Raw genomic sequence first — 24,564 nt, forward strand, 5'->3', positions numbered from 1 at the left:
TAGACCATTTCTTACAGTCATATTTGCATGACTGAACATCAAGGGGCAGATAACATCCTCTGAAACAAAAAAAATAGGCTTACTCTAAATGTTGATTCCCTAAACACAGTGCAGAGAAATAATTCACCTAGGCCCTCTCCTTAACCTCAAAAAAGCCTCAGAAGCATGAATAACTAGTCCTATATCATTTGTTTTTGTTTTTTTACTGTATGCTATGTCATCAGTAATAACCTGTGTCTAACCCAAGGATCTTATGTCTTTTGCTAACATCTCAAAACAGCAGCAGGCATGTTTATTAGCTTGCAAAAATGATAAAATCGAAGACCTTGCAAAGACTCTTGTCATTTTGCCAGTACAGTAAAATATAAGAAATATAATAGGACTGAGGGTAAAAGTTGGTATGACTGTCCATATTAAAAATTATGGGAAGGGGGGTACGGCTAGAGAGAAGCCTCAGTGGTTAAGAGCATTGGCTGCTGTTGCAGAGCACCAGATTGAGTTCCCAGCACCCACACAGCAGCTAACAACCATCTCTAACTCCAGTTCCAGGAAATTCAACACATCTTCTGACTTCCACAGGCATTGCACAAAACAGGTGCAATGTATATGTCTCATATACATGCAAAAAATATACTCATAAACGTAAAATAAAAATAAAATTTAAAAATTAAAAAACAATTAAAAATAAAAGTTTCAAATGGGACTAGGGCACAGGTCAGTGGTAGAGTAATTGCTTAGCATTTAAGAGGCACTAATTTCAGCCCCTAGTATTACAATAAAAAAAAAAACACACATACACACACACACACACTACAAAGTATGGATTAATCAAGGATAGTAGATACAGGAGTAATATGAAATAGAACATATTACTGCTAAAACCATAATAACAAAACTATTTAGAACAGTGAAAATCGGGAGCTGGAAAGGTGGCACAGCGGTTAGCAGCGTTAGCTGCTCTTGCAGAGGATCCAAGTTCAACTGCCAGCACCCACATGGCGGCTAACATAGGGTAAGTCCTATTCCAGAGGACCCAACACCCTCATCTGATTTCCAAGGGCACTGCACAACAGAAGTATACTTACACACATGCAGGCAACACACTCATACACATCAAATTGTTAAAAAGTAACAATTATACTAAAATATATTTAGTGAGTACATGCAAGGGTGAAAAGGAAATTAGGTTAACTTTTAAAGACACTAAATATAACACAAAAGTCCATTTACATTTTTGAATATATTTTCCCAACCAGGACTAAGAAAATTAACTGGAAGCAAAAAATAAAGCATGTGAATAAACAGATCACAGAAACATAAATGTCTAATGGTCAAGACACAAAATGGGAAAAGAACTGTGAACAGTAACTACACTTCATACACGTAATGCTGTTTCCAAAGAGAAACAGAAAAAATATGGCAAAATGTTTAAGATATATCTATGTACGTGGTTACTGCATATTCTCTATAGTTCTCTGTGTGCTTATTTTATTAAAACCTTTTACACAGTGCTTTGAAGGACATTAAAACAGGACTGTGTGTGCAGCTTACCACCAGAATGCATTCACAAGATCATGGGTTCTCCAAAACCCCTCCCCAAGATAAATCTTAAGCCAGGAATCTAGAGGAACCTATTCCAACTCTAACAGTTTAGGGAAAATTAGTTATCGTCTTTTAACAGGTTTCTCTGTTTGTAAATGAAAGGAAAACCAGATTTTACCTAAAATTTTTTCATGACTGTTATAAAAAAGGTAGAGACTATTAATCTTTCTCTCTCACTATCTAACCCTTCCACCATGGCTTCCCCATTTAAATTGCCCCCATTTTTTCCATTTCTTCTAGATTTTCTTTGCGGGGGGGGGGGGGGAGATTCAGACAGGGTTTCAACTCTAGATCCTCTACCTCTGCCATCCAAATGCTGGAAATACAAAGTATACTACCAAGTCTGGCTTTTTTTAAAAAAAAATATTTATTATTTTTATTCTATGTGTATGAGTGTATTGCTTGCATGTGTGTTAAGTACACTATTGCATATGAGTGTATTGCTTGCATGTGTGTTAAGTGCACTCATATCATGTGATGCCCAGGGAGGTCAGATGAGGGTAACTCCTGGACCTGGAGTTATAGAAAATTGCTAGCCACCATGTGGGTGCTGGCAACCAAATCTGGTTCCCCTGCCAAGAACAGCCAGTGCTCTTAACCACTCAGCCATCTTATCAGCACCAAGTCTGGCTTTTCTGAATTATTTGGTAAAGCCATTTAATTTTCAGAAGAATGACGGTTGATTAGAGGGAAAGCAGCACTCTCCTTGATCCCCACAAATCTAGAAAAAAGCATATGATTCATAACTTCAGAAAGAGGTGAAAAACTTCAAAAGGTCAGAGGATTTGCTGTTAAGTGGCAGACTGTGAGAGACTAGATAAAACACAAATACTGGGAGCTAGAGAGATGGCTCAGCAGTTAAGAGCACTGGCTGCTCTTGCAGAGGACCAGAGTTCCATCCCCAGAACCCACCTAACCCAGGCAGCTAACAACCACCTGTAACTCCAGTTCCAGGGGAATGCGACTTCCCCTTCTGACCGCCATGGGCTCTGCATGACATGGATGTATTTATACATACATACAGGCAATACACTCATACACATAAAGTAAAAAAGAAAGAGAAATCAGCAGTAAGAGAAACTGCAGAAAACATGCAGACCCACAGAGACTGAATCACTGAAGAAATGGGGGGGGGGGTATGGAGGATACAGCCCAGTTGGCAGAGTGCTTGCCTAGTCCTGGATTCAACCCCTACCTTTGCACAAAATGGGCACAGTGGAACATGCTTATACTCCCAGCACTCAGGTGAAGGCACAAAGACCAGAAGAAATTAAAGGTCATCACCTCAGCTACATAGCTTGAGGCCAGCCTAGAATACATAAGACCCTTTTAATTAATTTGATTTTATTTTTTGGGTCTTTTTGAGACAGGGTCTCCCTGTAGCTCGAGCTGCCTAGAACTTGCTATGTAGACCAGGCTGGTCTTGAACTCAGAGATCCACCTGCCTCTGCCTCCACACCCAGCTAAGACCCTGTCTTTAAAAAAAAAAGTGTAATTAGGGGCTGGAGAGATGGTTCAGCAGTTAAGAACACTGACTGTTCTTGTGGGTTCAAATCCCAGCACCCACATGGCAGCTAACAACTGTCCTTAACTCCAGTTCCAGGGGATCTGACAGCCTCTTCTGTCCTCCGCAGGCATTGCACGACACACGTGCACTTACCTACATGCAGGCGTAACACTCATACACATAAAAATAATAAATAAAATATTAAAAATAAATTTTAAAATAAAAAATTGGTGGTACTCATAGTCTCTGTAGCCACAGAAATAACTACAGAATATTAAAATACAAATATGAAGAAGTATTCACTCTGGTGAAATTTCTTCGTAATGTGCATTTTTATTTCCTACCACCCAAGGTACCTTCTTCCCCCTTTCTCGTTTTGTTCTTACAATGTTCAAAATTGAACCTAGGGCCTTGTGGGTACTAATCAAGAGCTTTATCACTAAGATACATCTCTAGTTTATCTACCTTTTTAACACTAGACTCAATTACGTCTGTGAAAGATACAGTAGCCTATTCACGGGGATTACTTTATCATCTCTTCTACAGTAAGATAATGCGAATGAGAAGAATCTAAAACAAAGGCAATGTTGTACTTACCTACCTTTTCAATAGTCCTATAATTAAAATGTTAAAATTTTTGTGTATGTATATGTGTGCATGTGGAGTCCAGAGTACAACCTCAAATATTCGTTCCTCAGGGATTATCCTTTTTTTCTTTTTTTTTTTTTTTTTGAGTCAGTGTCTCTCACTGGCTTGGAACTCACCAATCAGGCTAAGATGACTGGCCAATAGGTCCCTCTCTCACTCCCCCCAGAAAGATTAAAAATGTAGCCCATTCCAGCCATGTTTTTTGTTTTGTTTTGTTTTACTGTGGGTTCTGATCAAACTCAGGTTCTCATGCTCCCTGGACAAGCATTTTACCTACTGAGCTATCTTATCTCCCCAGACCAAAATGTGTTTTGGGTTCTTTTATTGTTTTTGAGATAGGGTCTCAATATACAACTCTGGCTGGCCTGGACCACAATACATAGACCAGGCTGGCCTCAAACTCAGGAGGCAGTGAGAGGAAGATTCTCCTAAGTCCTAGGATTAAAGGCACTGGCCACCATACCTGGCTCAAAATATTACTTTTAACTTATAGGCCAGATACGGCAAGGTTGATCAGTAGGTAAAGGCTCTTGCCACCAAGCCTGACAACCTGAGTTCAATCCTCAGAATCCATGTGGTGAAAAAGAGAGAAAAGAGAAACAACTGTTTCTGACTTCCACAGGTCCACCCTGTTCCATGAATACACACACACACACACACACACACACACACACACACACACACACACAAACAATATTTTAAAAGCTGGACCAAAAAAAAAGAGGGCTGGAGATAAGATTTTTGAAGAGAGGGGCTGGAGAGATGGCTCAGAAGTTAAGAGCTGGATGCTTTTGCAGAGGACCCAGGCTGAATTCCCAGCACCCACATTGTGGCTAACAACTGTCCAGAACTCCAGTTCCAGGGGAATCCGACACCTTCTTCTGAGCTCTGAGAGCACTGCATGACATGAGTGTACTTACACACATGCAGGCAAAATACTCACACATAAAAATTTTAAAATATTTACAAAAAACAGAAGACCACAAAAGAAAGTAGCAGTGCATAAAGGTAACAAAGGTAAATGAAACTTTTAATTATCATCTAAATATATGCAAAAACTATGAAAACCATCCTAAGCCACAAGCGTAATCAGATGCATGCAATTTACACTTTCACCACATGATGGGGCTAAAATTCTACATAGCTCAGAAAAGTATAGAAGTGCAGTTATAACAACATTACCCTTAATTCAATTGCATATCATCTTTCCAAACAGAAAATAAAGACTATCATTACACTGAAATAGAAAATGAAATAGTAATTAATGTCTAGTCCACTTAAGACAAGATTAAGAGGAGACATAATAAATATAACAAAAGTCTCTAGCCAAGAACAAGCAGTTAATTACAAGAGAAATCTGAGACTTAGCAGTTTTAAAAGATGAAAGAAAAAGCAAGAGTGAAGATGTAATAAAAGTATCACTAAAAAGCATGAGCTTGTGTTTGTTCCTTTAGGGTTAAAAAAAAAAGTCTCAAATACTACTTAAGTGGCCACTCTTGAGAAGTAATGTTCAACTGGGAAAATTTGGAGCTGAGCCTGGTGTCAAGGATCTGTAATCTCAACTACTGAAGAAATAAGACAGGAGAAAAAAAGTTTAAGGCCTGGCTGAACCACAGGAAGTGTTTAAGGCTAGCCTAGCTTAGGCAACTTAGTTGAGACACCATCTTAAAATGAAGAATAAAAAAGTAGGGTGCAATGTCTCACACCTTTAATCCCAGAACTTGGAAGGTAGAGGCAGGAGGTTTAGAAATTCAAAGTTATCGGGCTGGTTGTTCTTGCAGAAGACCCGGGTTTGAATCCCAGCACCCACATGGCAGCTAACAACTGTCCATAACTCCAGTCCCAGGGGATCTGACAGCCTCTTCTGACCTCCATGGGCACTGCACAACACGGGTGCACTTACCTACAAGCAGGCAATATATGCATACACATAAAATAAAAATAATAAACTTTTTTAAAAAAAGAAATTCAAAGTCACCCTCCCTTACATAGAGATTCAGAGGCCAATCTGGGTCACATGAGCCCCTACCACAAATAAATAAAAATAAATAAATAAATAAAGAATAAAGAATACCAATCAGCTCAGTGACTATGTTTAGTGTTTGCCTACCATGCTCAAGGTTGAAGAGTTGGCACTCAAATCTAATCATTATTATTATGAAAGCCTATAAAAGATTAATAATAATACCCATTCTAGAAAAGCATTAAGGATTTTACTACATAATAACAATTATCAGCCTTAATTCTAGGTTAACATTTAAATGAAGGTAAGATTCACAAACTTTTAATTCACTTTCCAGACAGCTCTTGTTGTTCATGAGACTCCTTGAAAATTAAGTGAGCCAGGTATGGTAGCACAAACCTTTAATCCCAGCGGAGGCAGGTGGATCTGGATCTCTTGAGTTCTAGACCAGCTGCAGCTACAGGGAGAGCCTCAAAAAGATCCCCTGGACACACACCAAATTAAGTAAGTCTTACATGTATTTCATAAAAATGTCAAAAAGAAATAAAAAGATAAGCAATAAGCCCAAATATATCAAGATTCTGAAGCAGATCTGGAAAAAGCCCTCTAAATGGATAATCAAGAGCAACTGGACAAAAATAAGCAGAAAAACAGTGACAAAAATTGATTTAGTAATCCCCAATAATCCCAACATTGGGAACTAAAGACAGGATGATGAAAAATTAAAGGCCAGAGCTGGGCATGGGGGCAAACACCTTTAATCCCAGCACTCAGGAGGCAGAGGCAGGCAGATCTCTGTGAGTTCAAGGACAACCTGGTCTACATAGTGAGCTCCAGGCCAGCTGGGGCTACAGGAAGACCCTGTCTCAAAAAGATCACAAAAAAAAAAAAAAAGAAAGAAGAAAAATTAAAAGGCCAATCTAGGTTCTGTGAGACCTTGGCTCAAGAAATATAAACTCAGAAAAAACTCTTGGTACCTTCCTCAGTTAGGAGTCTTCATTCCTAACAATTTTAAGTCCTTACAGTCTACAAAATAGAATTATAAATCATTTTACATAATTCCACATTGAATCCCAGTAAGTATATCCAGGATAGAGTCACATTAATTTGCTATGTGAAAACAAATCAAAGTCAGTTAACCTTCCAAATAAGCATGTTAAAGAGTAAGTTTAGATGACAGTTAAGATCCATCTTCAAATTATATTCTGTTGTCTAAGAGAATATCAATATCCCAATGCATTTTAAGGGAAAATTTTCTAAACTAAAATTATTCACTTAAGAGCTATTTTTAATAAACTTTTATGAGAGGTGCCTGTATACCTAAAGGTACTAATATGGCTGCCTCATGACAGTAGAGCTTAATTAATAAGCAAGCAGATGATCATAACTCTCTGGTATCCTCTACACTACAGAAGAAACAAAATAGAACACAGCTATTAAGCTAGATAGACCACTTCCAGCAAAGAGTTTTCTACATTTTATCATCTCTTTAATCCAAAATTCTTAAGATTAATTTGTCATTAAACTGAAAATATTTTTTTCTTTCTTATTGGAACATACAAGAGGACATCTAGGGGCTGGAGAGATGGCTTAGCGGTTAAGAGCACTGACTGCTCTTGCAGAGGACCCGGGTTTGATTCCCAGCACCCACATGGTAGCTACAAACTGTCCTTAACTCCAGCTCCAGGGGAATCTGAAGCCCTCTTCTGACCTCCACAGCACTGCACAACACAGGTACATTCACATACATGTAGGCAATACTTAGACACATAAAATAAAAATAATAAAATGTTTTTAAAAAATTTTTTAAAAAGGACATCTTATAATAAACTACTTGTTAGAAAAGGTAAAATATGGTATCCTTAAAATAACTTTAAATATAAAGCACGGCAGAAAACAATTATTCAAACTGGTCTCTGTTATGACAGTGTTCACTAAGATAAAATATCTTTGGGCTCTGTTCTTTTCCCTGGTCAGAGACCTCCTAAAATCTTTAGAAATCACTAGGCAATAGGGGTATCTTGTTATTCATAGTGAGCTACTTTAATAACTTCAGAATTTATTCCAATGGTTTAATTAATACAGGCTCATAGATGGTTCTTGAAAGGCCCCCTCTCAATATTTCACCCTATCCATATATATCCTTCATAATGAACTGACAAAAGCAAGTATTTCCCTGAGTTCTTTAAGCCATTTAAGCAAATTAATCTAATGGCAGTTGGGGGGGGGGGGTCACAGGAATTCTGGTTTGTAACCAGGAAGGAGAGGGGAAAGGGAAGGAGGGTGGGAGTGAAACCATTACTAACACTCTGGAGAACTTTCTTTTTGTATCTTAAAAACAGGTGCTACTTTAAATGTCATGTACAGACTTAGATGTTATAAACATAATTTGTGACAACTATTTTTATTAAGTGATTGCTACTAAGTTAAAAGTTTACATTATTGCTGAAACTTTAGTCAGGGGTCATGTAAAAATTTACTTTTCTGAAAAAAAGTCTTCCAAGTCCATGAAAGAATATAGAAGAAAGCTGGGCATGGTGGTGCACACCTCTAGTCCCAGCACTTGGGAGGCAGAGGCAGGTGGATCTCTGTGAGTTCAAGGCCAGCCTGGTCTACATAGTGAGTTCTAGGACAGCTGGGGCTACAGGGAGACCCTGTCTCAAAAAGACAAAAAAAAAAGAATATAGAAGAGTGAGTTATCAGAAGAGTATAGAAATTCTTACTATGTAATTGAGTAAGTATCTCTCTTGTTCTGCTTTTAGGATAATTTCAGAGACTTTACATGTTTGGTTTTAGTGGTATATATTTAAAAAAATAAAAAGGTAACTGGTGGCTAAACCAATAAGCAAGTTAAGAGCAGAGAGAACCAGGGAAAGAAATAACTATGAGCCCTTCTGGGGTCAAACCAAACCTCAAAAGACTGGCCTCAAAAACCACTCTTTATCTAATTAAACTGAGTCAGAACAAGAAGCAATTTATGTCCCACGGCACTGTTGAAAATAATACAGCAATCGACCAGCAATTAATAGAGTTTCATAGAGGGGTGTTGTGATATCAAATGAGGTAAGCAGCTTTTCAAGAAGGTGAGCATGGTGGTGCAGGCCTGAATCCTAAAACTCAAGGTACAAAGGCAAGCAGGTATGAATCAAGGCCAGCCTGATCTATACAGAGTGTTCCAGGCCAGCCAGAGCTGCATAGTGAGAGTTTATCTCAACAATAAGAAATATAGAGCCCTGAAAAAAACTATCATCATTTCAGGATGACTGTGCCCATGTGTCCTTTACTCTGGTACAGTCACTTCATTTTCCTTATGTGGATAAAGGTGGTCAGTATTTAAAATTAATACAAGAACTAAGAGCAACTAAATCACAACACTCATGAAGTTATATTCAAATTAAATATTTGGCAAAATACTGTACAAGCTTGAAAGTACACTATGTATGCTCAGGTATCATTACTACTTAAAATGGCAATCAAAAAAATTATAAAAGGCAAGAAGTAAATTCAAGTATCTGATTAGTCTGAATTAAAATATGTGGGGTAGGGCTGGAGAGCTGGTTCAGCAGTTAAGAGTCAGTTCTCAGCACCCATACAGCAGCTAACAACCATCTGTAACTCCAGGGAACCTAACGCCCTCTTCTGGCTTCTGCAGGCATTGTATGCATACATACATGCAGCAAAACCACCATACACATAAAAATAATTTAAAAAAAATGTAACATTAAAATATGTGGACTCTGAACACTACAAAGACAACCTTAAACAAAGACAGGGTCTAGTGGTGTGAGCCTGTACACACATAACACTCCAAGACCACTTATAAAGAAAATGGTTTGGTATGTTGATGGTACTCAGAATCCTTGGGACATTTCTGTTGAGTGTCTCATGTAGCCCAAGCTCAACTAAGCAGCTGAGGATAATAATCTAAAATTTATGATCCTCTTGCCTCTACCTTCCAAGAGACATAAGCAATCATGTCCAGTTTATGTAGTACTAGAGACTAAGCCAAGGACCTTATGTATGCTAGGCAAGCACTTTACCAATGAACTACATCTCTAGCCTGGACATTTTAGCTAATAATACCCTTAAAGTAATTTGGATGGTTACAAAATACATTTCTCTGCAAAGAAATTGTCTGTTTTTCTCTATATACTGTAAACTCACAGCTAGACAACTGTTTTACCACTGAGCCACATCCCATCCCAGCACAAACCTTCACATTTTGATTACATTTGTATACAAAATTAGCAAAAGAGAGCACACAGAAAAACCTAGAGATGCAGAAGAGTACCTTTGTTGATGATGGCGGAGTAGGAAAATTAAGCCAGGCTGGAGCAAAGTCATGCTGCGCCATTTAGGTCCAGTCTCTCCAACTCAGTGAAACAAGGCTTCAACACCTCATGGCAAGTCCCTGTCACATAAAAACGGAAAGAATTAGACCTACAATTTCTGGCCAAAATCATTTCCTTATGCCTTATCTCCTTTAAAGTACAATGATCAAACTGTAAGATTCCATTTGCAGCTGCTAAATTATAGGAAGCCATTGTTTTGAATTAAGTTCCTGACTGAAGTAGGCCCCAACAGTCCAAAGTAATATCAAAATGGAGCCTCTCACACACTAAAGTTCCACATCACCAAGCTAGAAAAGTTACCTGACATTCAAAGAAATCAGGAACGAGAAGTAGCAGCCAAATTTTCTGAACAGATCAGTTTCAAAATACTTAATGAAGTTCCCTCTGTTTTAATTCTTATCCAAAAAAATAAATAACGTGAAGTAGCCTATTATTAACCAATCAGTTATATACTACTATCTCCCTATCCCTTCCTTAGTAGATTAATTTGGCAATGATCAAACTTTTTCTTGTCTCCTTTAACTTTCTTCTATCTGTAAAACCTACTTACACTTAACCCATCAGAACATGCATTCTGTTTTATAGAAAGAGATGTTTTCTAATTCTAGGAGAGCAAATAAAGCTGATTAAGATCTTTAAATTTCTGCTGGGCATAATAAGCCAGGCATGGTGGTCTTTAATCCCCACACTTGGGAGGCAGAGGCAGGCAGATCTGTGAGTTCAAGGACAGCCTGGTCTATATGGTGAGTTCCAGGCCAACTCGGGCTACAGGGAGACCCTGTCTCCAAAAAGGAAAAAAAAAAAAGATCTTTAAATTTGTAAATTTATCTTTTCACATAATGAAATTCTAAGAAAAACAAAACTATAGTGGTAGAAAAAATTAGTTGTGGAATGTAGAGTAGATGATTGTTAGTGGCAGGAAGAATTCTGAGCAACAGTGACGATAACTATACAACTGTACACAACTGTGTACACAAACATTCACTTAAAACTGGAAAGATTTTTTTGTAATGTCCTCAATAAGGCTTATTTTTAATGATCAGACAATTAGAATTAAGTTTTTCCTGATATAAGGCAGTATGAAATACATAATACCATCTGTTATGTTTTGTGGGTAGAGTTGGAGAGTGGTGCTTTGGTTGGTTTTCTTGAGACGGGGTCTCCCTGTAGCCCCAGCTGGCCTGCAACTCGCTATGTCAACAAGGCAATCTTGTAACGATCTGCCTGCCTCTGCCTCCCAAGTGCTAGGAATAAAGGCCACCACACCTGGTCTATTATCTATTCTCATGTACAACTCAAAAAAATTTTCAATATGACCTAACAATCTGCAGAAAACTCAAGACAAAGATACCTGTGGGAAGTAACACAACTCCACAGAAAAGTCATGATACCAGAGAAAAACCTAGTTAATCTTTCTAGCTTCTCTTGCTTTTACCACCAATTTTAGAGATCACCTAGCTAAGTTTTGCTATACAGAACATCTCTAACATGCTGGTCAAGATAGTAACAGTTGCCAAAGGACTTTTTCAGAAATTTGGAGGTAGCTTAGATCAATTAATACCACTGACCCTTCTTCACTTTGGCCTACAAAAGCACCTGATGAGTGATGACTTTGATATATATTTTTGTTATTGGTTTTGTTTGCGTTTCATTTGTTCTTTGAAGATACAGTCTCACTACGTAGTCCAGGCTGGCCTCCCACTCCTGATCCTCTTACTTCAACCTTCCTAATACTGAAATTACAAGCATGTATCACCATGCCTGATGACCTCAATTCAATCTATAGGGTGCACATGAAGGAGAGCATCTACTCCAAATTTTCTTATGACCTTAACAGGTGTACCATGGCACATGTATGCACACATACACACAAAATAATAGAAGAAAGCAAAGAGAAAGCTTCTCCCCCTGGATTTAACAATATTCTTTCTTTTTCTTTCTTTTTTTTTTTTTTTTTTTTTTTTTTTTTTTTTGTCTTTTTTGAGACAGGGTCTCCCTGTAGCCCTAGCTGACCTGGAGCTCACTAGGTAGACCAGGCTGGCCTCAAATCACAGAGATCTGCCTGCCTCTGCCTCCCAAGTGCTGGGACTAAAGATGTGTGTCACCAGATTTGGCAATATTCTTAAGATATGACAACAAACCCAGGACAAATAATAGGGAAAAAAGGGAGTGAGCATATTAATAAAAGTGGTTGCCTAGTGAGACCCTGTCTCAAAAAAGAAAGAAAAAGAAAAAAAAAAAAAAAGTGGTTGCCTAGCATGAATGAGCAAGGCCCTGACTTTGGTGCCAAGGGAAAAACAACAACAGAGTACATGTCATGTCTGGTAATGTCTAGTATCTAGAATATATGAAGAACTCTTAAAATTCGGCAGCAAAAAAGAAACACTATTTAAAAATAGGCAAATTACTTGACTAGATTATTTCTCCTAAAATCTACAGATGGTCAATAAGCATATAAAAGTACCCTCAGAATCACTCACTGGTCAGTAGAGAAATGCAATTCACAACCACCATGAAATACTTCACCCCACTAGGATATTTACATTTTTTTTTTTTAGGTGACAGAAAATAACAAGTGTTTTCAACGATGCAATAAAACTGGCACCTTCATTCGTTAAGCATATGAAGTAAAAATTGTCCAACCATTATGGACTACAATTTGACAATCCTGCAAAAGTTAAAAACAGAATTACCCTATTATCCAGCGATACCTTTATTAGATATAGCCAAAGAACTGAAAACTGTATTCAAATACTTGTATACCAATGTTTGCAGCAGTTATTCTCAATAGTCAAAAGATAGAATCATCCCAAATGTCCATAAATGGACAAAAAAGAATAAGCAAAGCTGTGGAAAGTTAGTTATAAAAAGAATGAAGTACTAGAACATGGCATGAAGTTAAGAGCATGCAAAGCAAAAAAAGCAAAAAAAAAAAAAGCAGACAGAAAAGATCACATATTGTATGATTCCAGTTATACGAAACATCTATTAGTAAGTGAATTCATAACAATGATTCTCAGAAATTGTTGGGAGGACAAAATGGAAAGCACATAACACACAGGATTTCCTTTGAGGTGACAAATACATTCTAGAATTTCATGTAAGCACATCATGGATGTACTAAATGCCAATAAACTGTACACCTTAAATGGTTAACTAAGTGACTTTTTTTTTTTTTTTTTGGGTCTTTTTGAGACAGGGTCTCCCTGTAGCCCCAGCTGGCCTGGAACTCACTACGTAGACCAGGCTGGCCTTGAACTCAGAGATCCACCTGCCTCTGCCTCCTGAGTGCTGGGATTAAAGGCATGCGCCACCACACCCAGCTCTAAGTGACTTTTATTATCAGTGAAAATAATACTGTATCATAACCACTTAATAAAATGTTAACCAAGAATATAGCTATATATATATATATATATATTTGAGAATAGCTTACTTATACAATTTGTAAGTACTCAAAAATGTATTAATTACAGCTCTTTGGTGAAACAGTCTTACAAATATAGTAATTAACAGATCACAATGAACATCATTAGTAAAGAACAATTTGACACTGTATGTCACAGGACAGAATGCAATAAACAAAAGAAGCACCTCTCCATATTCAATACCAAAGATGTATTAATTCCAATATATACACAAGAAAAGCCAATTTAAGCCAGTGAAGGACAGCTCAGCAGATTAACTCCCAAAACTTTGAACTCTGGTCTAGAAACCACATGGCAAGTTTGAAGCCATACATACACAAGCAGACACAAAAAATGAATAAATGCTTTAAAAAAAAAAGTCAACTAAAGAGAAATACTAAATAACTGACTCAAAGACTTTCAAGAATATCAGGTTACAGGGTCAGACAGTTGGCTCAGTGAGTAAAGGTGCTTGCTACCTAGCCTGACAACCCGAGTTTAATACCCAAGATTAACATAGTAGAAGAGAACCAACTCCTACAGATTGTGCTCTAACCTCTAGACATGTGGTACAGCACACATGCACAAAGTAGATGAATAAATTTTTAAATTAAAAAAAAATAAAACCAAGCTGGGTGTGGTGGCACAAGCCTTTAATCCCAGCACTTGGGAAGCAGAAGCAGGCAGATCTCTTAAATTCAAGGCCAGCCTGGTCTACATAGTGAGTTCCAGGCCAGCTGGGGCAACAGGGAGGCCTGGTCTCAAAAACACACACACACACAAAAAAAAAAAAAAAAAAAAAAAAATTAGGGGAAAAAAATTCTTAAACCAAGCTAAGTAGCACACACCTGTAATCCAGCACTTGACAGGAGGATCAGGAGTTCACTGGCTACATAGCCAGTTTGAATTCAGCCCAGGCTACATGAGATCCTGTTTAAAAAACTTGCTTATGGAGCATGAACTCTAAAGGCAGCCAAAAATAAATGAATAAAACCTATTTCTTACCTAATTTTAAAGAGTTTTGGCAATAGCACAAAGTATCCAAGGTTTTCCTCTGTTATCAAACTCTGATCATAGAAACATAAAAACAAATACATTTCACATGAAATCTTGGGGATTGAACCTTTTAAACGATTCAATTCTAGCCGGGTGTAGTGGTGCACGCCTTTAATCCCAGCACTTGGGAGGCAGAGGCAGAGGAAGGTGGATCTCTGTGAGTTCCAGGCCAGCCTGGTCTACATAGGGAGCACCAGGCCAGCTGGGGCTACAGGGAGACCCTGTCTCCAAAAGATGGGGAAAAAAAAAAAAAAAAAAAGGTTCAATTCTAATGCTCCTTATTTGGAATGTTGTTAAACACCTATCATTCTCACTTTTATCAGAATCTTTTTATGCTTTACTTACATGAAAAAGAATCAACAAGCAACAATCAATCAAGCAACATAATAAAAACTGTATTTGCTAAATGGTTACATATGCACATGAATAAATATTCTTTCCTCCAAGAAATTTTTTTAAAGAAAAAGCATTATATTCTCTAACAGGATTCTTTAAATCCTTAATTTCTGAGACTAAAAATGGAAACAACACGCCACAGGTTTAAAAAAACAACAACAACAAAAAAAAAAAAAAAAACTGGGGCTAGAAGAGATGACTCAATGTTAAGAACACTGGCTGTTCTTGCAGAAGACCCAGGTTCCAATCCCAGCACCCACACGGCAGCTAACAACTGTCCGTAACTCCAGTTCCAGGGCATCCAACAGCCTCTCCTGTCTTCCGTGGACACTGCACGACATGAGTGTGCTTACCTACATGCAGGCAATACACACATACACATAAAAACAATAAAATATTTAAAAAAAACAAAAAACTTTACAGGGTTGGTAATGTAACTAGCTAAAGATTAGCTCAAGCCAACCTAACAACTCAATAGTACAATGCAAACCATGTGAGATCCAGGGTTCAACTGGCTGAAGATGACTTGAACTCCTGATCCTCCCTCTAGTCTCCACTTACCAAGTGCCGACACCCTCTTCTGACCTCTGTAGGCATTGTATGACATGGGTGCGCATATATGCATGCAGGCAATACACTCATAAATACAAAATTTAAAAAATAATAAATTAAAAAATTAAGAATTTGGGGCTGGAGAGATGGCTCAACAGTTAAAAGCACTGACTGCTCTTGCAGAGAACCGGGGGTTCAATTCCCAGCATCCACATGACAGCTACAAACTGTCCTTTAACTCCAGTTCCAGGGGAATCTGAAGCCCTCTTCTGATCTCCTCGGCATTGACACGGGTGCACTCACATACATGGAGGCAATACACTCACACACATAAAATAAAAATAATAAAATATTAAAATTATGACTCTTTCACCACTCCTCCTTGCCTTAAAAGAAGGATAAAAGGCAGGCAGAGGCAGTCAGGCAGGCAAGCAAACAGGTTGACACAGTAATTCTCTTCGTTTAAAAAAAAAGTAAAGTTTTAAGATAGGGTCTATGCAGCCTTGGCTGGCCTAAAACTTGCTATAAGGACAAGACTGTGCTAAAACTCTGAGATCGCCCTGCAAAGGCATGCACCACCATGCCAGTCAGGGCTAATTTTTAAAAAGAGCTCTTAAAACAACTACCACAAAGTTTCTTTCTGAATGTACTAAACCAGTCTATATAGGGTATCGCTGAAATTAACAGGTCTAGTGATGACAGACCAGTAGTAAACTGGTCAATGGAAAGAACCCAGAAGGCCATCAACAGCAAATAGGATGAAAAATCAGAATTTAGCAGGCAAAAGAACTTGTACAAGTCTTAAAGTTGCAATCACATGGATGGAAATGTGTTTTCAGAAAATAAATCTGGTAGCAAAGCATAAAATGAATATAGGAGGGCTGGAAAGATGGCTCAGCAGTTAAAAACACTGGTTGTTCTTGCAGAAGACCCGGTTTTGAATCCCAGCACCTACATGACAGCTAACAACTGCCGTAACTCCAGTCCCAGTGGATCTGACAGCCTCTTCTGACCTCCCGGACACTGCACAACACTGGTGCACTTACCTACATGCAGGCAATACATGCATACACACAAAATAAAAATAATAAAATTAAAAAAAAAGAATATAGGGTGAATGAAAGTCATCTGTAAGTTTCTATCTCATTTAACTCACTATTTGACACTCATGGCCACTTTCCCTCCCAGGGTTAAACCGAATATACGACATTATTGATTTCTCTTGTATCCTATGGTTACTTTTCAGTGTACTTATCAGGCTATGCTCATCCATTCATGTTCACATATCTCAATGTCTGGCCCTATTTATTATTTTTGTTTTCTTGAATTGCTGGCGATCTACAACCAAGCACTGAGCTACAACCACAATCATTCTTTTTAATTTCTGAAGTACTAAGCAACTAAACCAAAGACCTCTATGCATACTAAATATGCACTGTACCACTGAGCCTCCCACAATCTTTCTTCTTTGTTGTACATCAATACTGGGGCCTTGTGCATGCTAGCCAAATGCTTGTCCACGGAGCTACATCTTCAGACCCCCACCCCTAATTGCGTTTCATTATTTTGCTCAGGCTAGACTCAAATTTATGATCTTTCTGCCCCAGCTTCCGAAATCCAGATCAAATTCTTTTGCTTGGTGTGGAGTGGAGAGGCAGAAGACAGGGTTTCATCTTAGGCTTGCCCTACCTACAATTTACTCTATAACCCAGGTTGGCCTCAAATTCACAGCAATCCTCCTGTCTTGGCCTCCAAGGGGCACCAACTACCATGACTGGCTGAATTCTTGGGTGGTTTTTTTTTGGGGGGGGGTGTTTTTTGGGGACAGGGCCTCCCTATGGCCCCAGCTAGCCTGGAAATTGCCATACAGACAAGGCTGGCAGCATCTCAGAGATCCTCCTGCCTCTGCCCTACCCCCACCATTCTCCAGTTACTGGGATCAAAGGCATGTACCACCACGCCCAGATGAAATACACTTTTTTAATAGAACTTTCCTAATGCCTGGTACAGTGGTACATGCCTTTAATCTCAGCATTCAAGAGGCAGAGGCAGGCAGATCCCTGGGTTCAAGGCTGGCCTGGTGTACACAGCCAAGTTGCAGATCAACCAGTGAGGGCAATAATAAAGACCCTATCTTAACAACTTTGGTTCTCTTCTACCTTTACGTGAACTCTAGTGGTCAAACTCAGGGTACCAGCCACGTGCTTTTTTACCCACTGACCCTAAATAAAAAAAATTAACTTTCCTATTTATGCCAAATCTATAGACTTCATAACTGCCATGTTAAAGGATAATCAACTTTCTAGAATCACAGAATTTTCAATGAAATTAGAATACAGGGTTTGAGGAGACGGCTCAGCACATAAAGGTACTTGCCACCATGCCTTACTGCCTGAATTTGATCCCTAGAACAGACAAGATGAAAAGAGAGAACTGACTCCTACAAATTGTCCTTTGATCACACACACACACACACACACACAAGCTCAATAAATAAATTAGAATAGAATACAATTTAATTTCAAGATAAGTGGTATTTAAATATCCTTTTATGGGGCTGGAGAGATGGGGCTGGAGAGATGGCTCAGCAGTTAACACTGGTTGTTCTTGCAGAAGACATGGGTTCGAATCCCAGCACCCACATGGCAGCTAACAACTGTCCGTAGCTCCAGTCCCAGGGGAAGTGACAGCCTCTTCTGACCTCCATGGGCACTGCACGACACAGGTGCACTTACCTACTTGCAGGCAATACACACATACACACATTAAAATAAAATAAAATTAAATTAAATAAAAAAATAAAATATTTTTTAAAAATCCTTTTATGTTATGTGACTGGTGGGGGCAGTTGGGGAATTTTTTTTGTTGTTACTCATTTTTGTTTCTGAAACCAGGTCTCATATAAGCCAGGTTGGCCTTGAAATTGTTAGGTAGCTGATGACCCTGAACTTCTGATGATCCTACCACCACCTCCAGTGTTAGGACGATACATGAGATACGATCATCTAAAACTACGTATGGATGAAGATGCCATAAGGACAGTCAGCAAGATGACTTAGCATGTATAGGCATTTGTCACAAGCCTGATGACCTAAGTTTGGGACCTGGAATCCACATAAAAGGAGAGAACTGACCCACAAAGTTGTCCTCTGATCTCTATATGCAGCCATAACACAAGCACACCTACATACCCCTATAAAGAAAATATATGCACCTACAGAATATGTATCTCTCTAGGAAAACAAAAACTAAGCTGATTTTCTCAAAGGGGAATAACTGCTAACCTGTAAAGAGTTGTTTTTACCCTAAAAACACCTTGTATAATTTACACTGTGTGCATGAATTTTCAATCTTTTCAGTCTGACTCTACCATTATCTTCAATCCTTATTCTCACTATAGTCCATATTTCTGAAGCTAAATTAGGTTGAAGACCAATTATCTCAAGAGCTGCAAAGTTTTCAATAGATGAAATTTTGTTTTAATGAGCCTAACCTTGTCAACAATTACATCCAGACAATGCTAACAGAGACAGAATCCTTGATTCCAAGCAAAACATTTGGAATATTAAGTCCTTTCCTAGTAATTATTAAGTAATTAAGTATTAAGTCCTTTGCTGGCCTGACTGGCTTTGAACTCAGAGATTTACCTGCCTCTGCCTCCCGAGTACTGGGATTAAAGGCTTGTGCTACCAGGCCCGGCCCTTGATGGTATTTTTTGTTTTGACACAGGTCTCTAGTTCAGAGCTGGCTTCAAACATAGTATGTAATGAAAGAAGGTCTGAATTCCTGTTCTTCCTGCCTGTACCTCCCAAGTGCTAGGATTATAGGCTACCCTATCACACATATGCTGGAGACTCTTAAGTCCTTCACTTTTAAGGACATGAAGTAAAAATATTATATATACTAAATACAACACACGATTTTCCAAGTATTTGCTTAGTTTTCATTAGCTTTTATTATCATATTCAGCTCCATCACATCTCTAAGAAAAACTTTTTGTTCTGAAACAGGATCTCAAGTAGCCCAGGCTGTTCTCAACTGTGTATGTTGAGGATTATCTTCAAATTCTGATCCTCTTCCCACACCCTTCAATGCCAGGTTCTTTCCAGTGCTAGGGATGGAACCCAAAGCTTCATGCATTTTAGGCAAGTACTCTACCAACTGAGCTGCATTCCTGGCCCTTTTCACCATTTTGATGTTCTCCCTGTAAAAGGAATTCATCTTACTGTAGCATGACTAAAATTAATGAATGTGAGAAATGTGGCACCACCAAACAAATTAAAAGGCAGAAACTCTGGCACCTAATTTGCACAGGGAAAAGTCTTCAAAACATGGTTTATCAGGTGAACCCATGTTTAAAGTAATTTTCAACCTACCTAGTGCTTCACAATCATTTTATCACTCACCTAATAAAACTGCAAGAGCCCCATCTGTAGCATCTTTCTAAAGCTGTTTCATAAGTAAGCCCCTTACAGGGGGATCTGTAACATACTTTTCTTACAAAGAACAAAAGCAAGATCACACTAAGAATTTTGTAATACCAAAAATAATAAACTGTGTTCAATCTACATTATCTTCTTCCAGTTCTTCCTCAAATAAATACACTATTTGGTTTATGTAAATGGTCACGACTAGGCAAGTAAGATGGTACAGCACATGAAAGCGCTTGCTGAGAAAGCTTGGCAATCAGAGTTCAATTCCCCAGAACCCTGGGAAAAGTGGAAAGAGAGAACCAACTCCAGAAAGTTGTCATCTGTCCTACATACACACGTTATTATGTACACACAGAATAAATGTTAACCTTCCAGAAAATGAGCTAAAAATGTATTTATCACTCTATTTCAATCACTCCTTAAAACTTAAAATAAGTTAAATTTTAAAAAACTAAATTAATGGATTTTTTTTAAGAGATGGCAAAATACCTGGTATAAATCACTGTAATTCAACAGTCCAAAATTAGGAAAAAAATCTTAAATCTAGAGTCACAGTAGTTAAGTCTCTATCAGGCAAACAGAGATTTAGAAGTTCATGTAACAAGCAAATAAAACAGCTTCTAAATGATCTGACAACCTATCAACTTGGCTATAAATAATCCTGTAACAACAAATTTCACCTAGTCCCCAAGCAGTTAAACAGCAATCTAGTAATAAAAATATCAACTGTATATGTCCAATGTTAAACCTCAAAAAACCCTAAATTATCTGTAAAGGAAGTAATTCATTGTCAATTACTGTACTGAGAAAACAGTAAATGAGAAAAGGTCCTTGCCCTCAAGAGTTTAAGATGGGCAATGGAAATTAAGGTAATTATAGCCTAGAACTAGAATATTACAGAATAAAACGAATTAAAGAATATTTTAAAAGGTAGTTAAGAGAAACTCTACCATAGCAGATAATGGCTGAGTTAAAACTGAACTAGCCAGGTACTATAGTGAACACATATAGTCCCAACTACTTGAAAGACTAAAGCAGGAGGGTCCCTAAAGCCCAAGAGTTCCAAGACAAAACAGCAAGACCTCCCCATCTCCCTCAAACCCCCATCCTACCAAGAAAGGAAAAGAAGGAAAAGAAAGGGATGGGAAAGAAGGGGATGCTAAGAGAACAAACATAAAAGAAACAATAAGGAAACCATTTGATGTGTTCAAGGAAAAGAAAGGTGGCCAGAGGCAAATAGGCACTAGGACCACAAACAAAGTTAGAGAGAATGTAAAGACTCTGCATAACAGTATGCTATTCTTAGTTCCAACGAAGACATTAAAAGATTTTACATAGAAAAATTATCACTTTTTCTTTTGTGTACACACACACAGAGAACAAGGTGCCTGCAGAAGCCAGAGGTATCAGATCCCTCTGGACCTGGAGTTACAGGCAGTTTTGTGGATGCTGGAAACCAAACCAGGGTCCACTAAAAGGGCAGTCCATGCTCTTCATGGAGGCATCTCTCCAAACCCAATTACATTTTTTAAAGGCGCATTCTGCCCTGTGTAGAATAATAAAAGTACAGTAAAAATGGTGATGCAATCATTCAAATGTATAATCATTCAAAAGTGTATAAGCAATGAGATACAAAAAGGACATAAGAGAATTGCTAATGGAGTCAATGGGGAAAAGATGATTCCTAGGTGTTTCAGTTTGATAAGACAGATCATTTACTTAGAATGAACAGAGAAACGGCTAGTAGGCAGAGAAGGCTTGCCTAGCATGCATATATGGCTTTAGGGTTTCAATTCCCAGCACAGCCACACCAAAAAACCAAGAAAAAAAACAAAAGCTAACACATAGCTCAATAGCAGACTGCTTGCCTAGCATGTGTGAGGTCCCTAAATTCAATCTCCAGAACTACCAGAAAAAAATGTGGGTGGGGAGGGGGGCGCAGAGGCTGGAAAGCTGTCTCAGTGGTTAGGAGCACTCACTGCTCTTCCAAAGGACACAAATTCAGTTTCCAGTACCTGTGTCAGGTAGTTCACAACTATCTATAACTTTAGCTCCAGGAAATTCAGCATTCCGTTTTGGCCTCTACAGGGCACATGGACAAATGTGCACACACACAGACACACATAAATAAAAGTAATTTTTAAAAAAAGAAACCAGTACTCAGGAGGCAGAGGCAGGCAGACCTCTGTGCGTTCAAGGCCAGCCTCGTATACATAGCGAGTTCCAAGCCAGCTGAGGCTACAGGGAGACCCTGTCTCAAAAAATAAATAAAAATAAAATAAATAAATAAAGGAACCATTGATTTGAGGTTGCTTTGACAGTAAAGGGTAAGTCTGGGCATAGTGACACACACCTTTAATCTCAGCACTCAAGGCAGAGGCCAACTGGTCTACATAGTGAGTTCTAGTCCAGCCGAGACTACATAGTGAGACTTTGTTTTAAAAAAATAAGGGGGGGGGGCGCGTCTAAAATACCATCAAATTATACTGTATATCTCAAAAATTCAATAAAAAATTAAAATTAAAAAAAAGAAAAAAGAAGAAAACAAAAACTACCTTGAATTCTGGATTTATCACTTAAATCTCTTAATCTAGACCTGAGTTTCTTTTCTTTGTTGTTTGATTTTAGGTACCTTATTTAATGCCCACAATGACACTATGAATTAGTTATGATCATATTTACTTTACAGATGAGTAAGTGAGGTTCACAAAAGTCAAATGCTGGCTCAGCAGGTAAAAGTACTTGCCGTGCAAGCAAACCTGCCAACCTGAGTTCAATCACTGAACCCTACATAAAAGAGAACTGACTCCACATGCACATTGTGACATACATGTGAATGTCCACACACACCATAATAAAAATTTTAAAAAGCAAAGGCCAAATTAACTAGCTTTAGCTATTCACAGATCATGAGCACCAGGTGTGGGACACATTTTGAGACTGGGTCTCACATAGTCCAGGCTGGGTGTAAATTCTCTATTAAGCCAAGGATGACTTTGAACCTTTTTTATTATTTTGGTTTTTTGTTTTTTTTTTTTTTGTATTTTATGTGTATGAGTGCATTAAGTGCACCTGTGTTGTGCAATACCCTTGGAAATCAGAAGAGGGTAGTGGATTCCTCTGGAACTGAAGTTACCAATGACTGTTAGCCACCATGTGGGTGCTGAGCAGCTGGTGCTCTTGACTGCTGAGTCCTTTCTCTCCAGCCCTAACCTTGAACTTCTTTGTCTTCCAGCCCCCACCTTCCAACTGCCTACACCACTGAGCCAGGTTTTATGCAGTAAAGGATCTTGAACCCAGGGTTTTGTACATGCTAGGCAAGCACTGTTATCAACTGGGCTACAGCCCATCCTAAAAATTTTGTTTGGGTGATGGTAGCTGCTTTGTTCTGTTTTATTGAACCCAGGGCTTCATAAAGGTTAAGCAAACATTTCTGCCACTGAGTTATAGCCCCAGCAATTACATGGAAATAACATTTCATATGGTGACTAGAAAAACTAACACAATATATCATCACCAGTTATGAAGTGACTTGGAAAGAAAATATTCCTGTATGAGAGTAAAATACGTAAGGATCTAATAATCAAGTTGTTATTTTATCATGTTCATTAAGGAAAATAAAACTTAGCTGCTGCCCAGGATGAAAATACCTGCTGAAACTAAAGCATTTTACTTTTCTCATTATCACCTTAAAAACCAACTAACAGCCATAACAGGGGTGTAGGCTTGATAGGAAAAAGGGTTCAGAAGTAACACTGGGTAGGTGGCCTTGGCAAAATGCTTGAAATCTTTGTGCCTTCATTTTCAACTGTAAAATGAGAGCTAACCATAAAGCCTTCGCAAACGGTGCTTTCAAGGATTAAAACTTAAAATGCAGTCCGATAACGGTGGTGTAGTGGTGCAAGCTTTTAATTCCAGCATTTAGGAGGAAGAAGCAGAGGTAGGCAGATCTCTGTGAGATGAAGATCAGCCTGGTCTACACAGCTAGTTCCAGGCCAGCTGAGGCTACAGGGAGACTCTGCTTCAAAAAGCCAAAAAAAAAAAACCTTAAAATGCTTAAAATTTGCCTAAAACATACTGAACACTTAAAAACATTAATTAGTTATTTTATCAAGATTATTTCACAGTCAACCATGTCGAGATGACACACCCTGTAATCTCAGCATTCACCAAGCCCAAGGCAGAAGATCACAGAGAATTCAAGGCCAACCTGGGCCAGCCCAGCCTGGGATATGCAGTGAGATCCTGTCTCAAAAAAATACTCAGGGGTGGTGGCTGGAGAGATGGCTCAATGGTTAAGAGCACTGGCTGCTCTTACAGAGGACCTGGGTTCAATTCCCAGAACTCACATGGCAGCTAACAATCATCTGTTAACTACAGTTCCGGAGGATCCAATGCCCTCTTCTGATGTCCACAGGCATGGTACAACATGGGCACACTTATATACATGCAGGTAATCACTCATACATATAAAATAAAAATAATTTTTTAAAAATCACTAGTTATAAGGTTAATATCTAAAATACGTAACGATGGTCTAGAACTCAACAACAAAATTTTAATGGGTAAACATTCCAGGTAGAGAATACACCTGTAATCCCTAAACTAGGGAGTCTAAAGAAGAAAGACTGAGTTCTAAGCCAAACTG

At 38.4% G+C, this 24,564-nt stretch overlaps 1 protein-coding gene across 2 annotated transcripts in view; it reads right to left on the minus strand.

Moving 5' to 3' along the window:
- Gpbp1 (GC-rich promoter binding protein 1) overlaps positions 1-24,564 on the minus strand; it is a gene marked incomplete in the record, with an annotated part of 77,714 nt that overhangs the window by 44,700 nt on the left and 8,450 nt on the right. For both annotated transcript variants that reach the window (XM_017799955.2, XM_008840376.3), the window contains 1 exon segment: positions 10,012-10,131. In XM_017799955.2, the coding sequence (XP_017655444.1) occupies positions 10,012-10,074 (63 nt within the window).

Source organism: Nannospalax galili, unplaced genomic scaffold (genome assembly GCF_000622305.1).
Source record: "Nannospalax galili isolate Female #2095 unplaced genomic scaffold, S.galili_v1.0 scaffold339, whole genome shotgun sequence".
Taxonomy (NCBI): Eukaryota; Metazoa; Chordata; class Mammalia; order Rodentia; family Spalacidae; genus Nannospalax; species Nannospalax galili.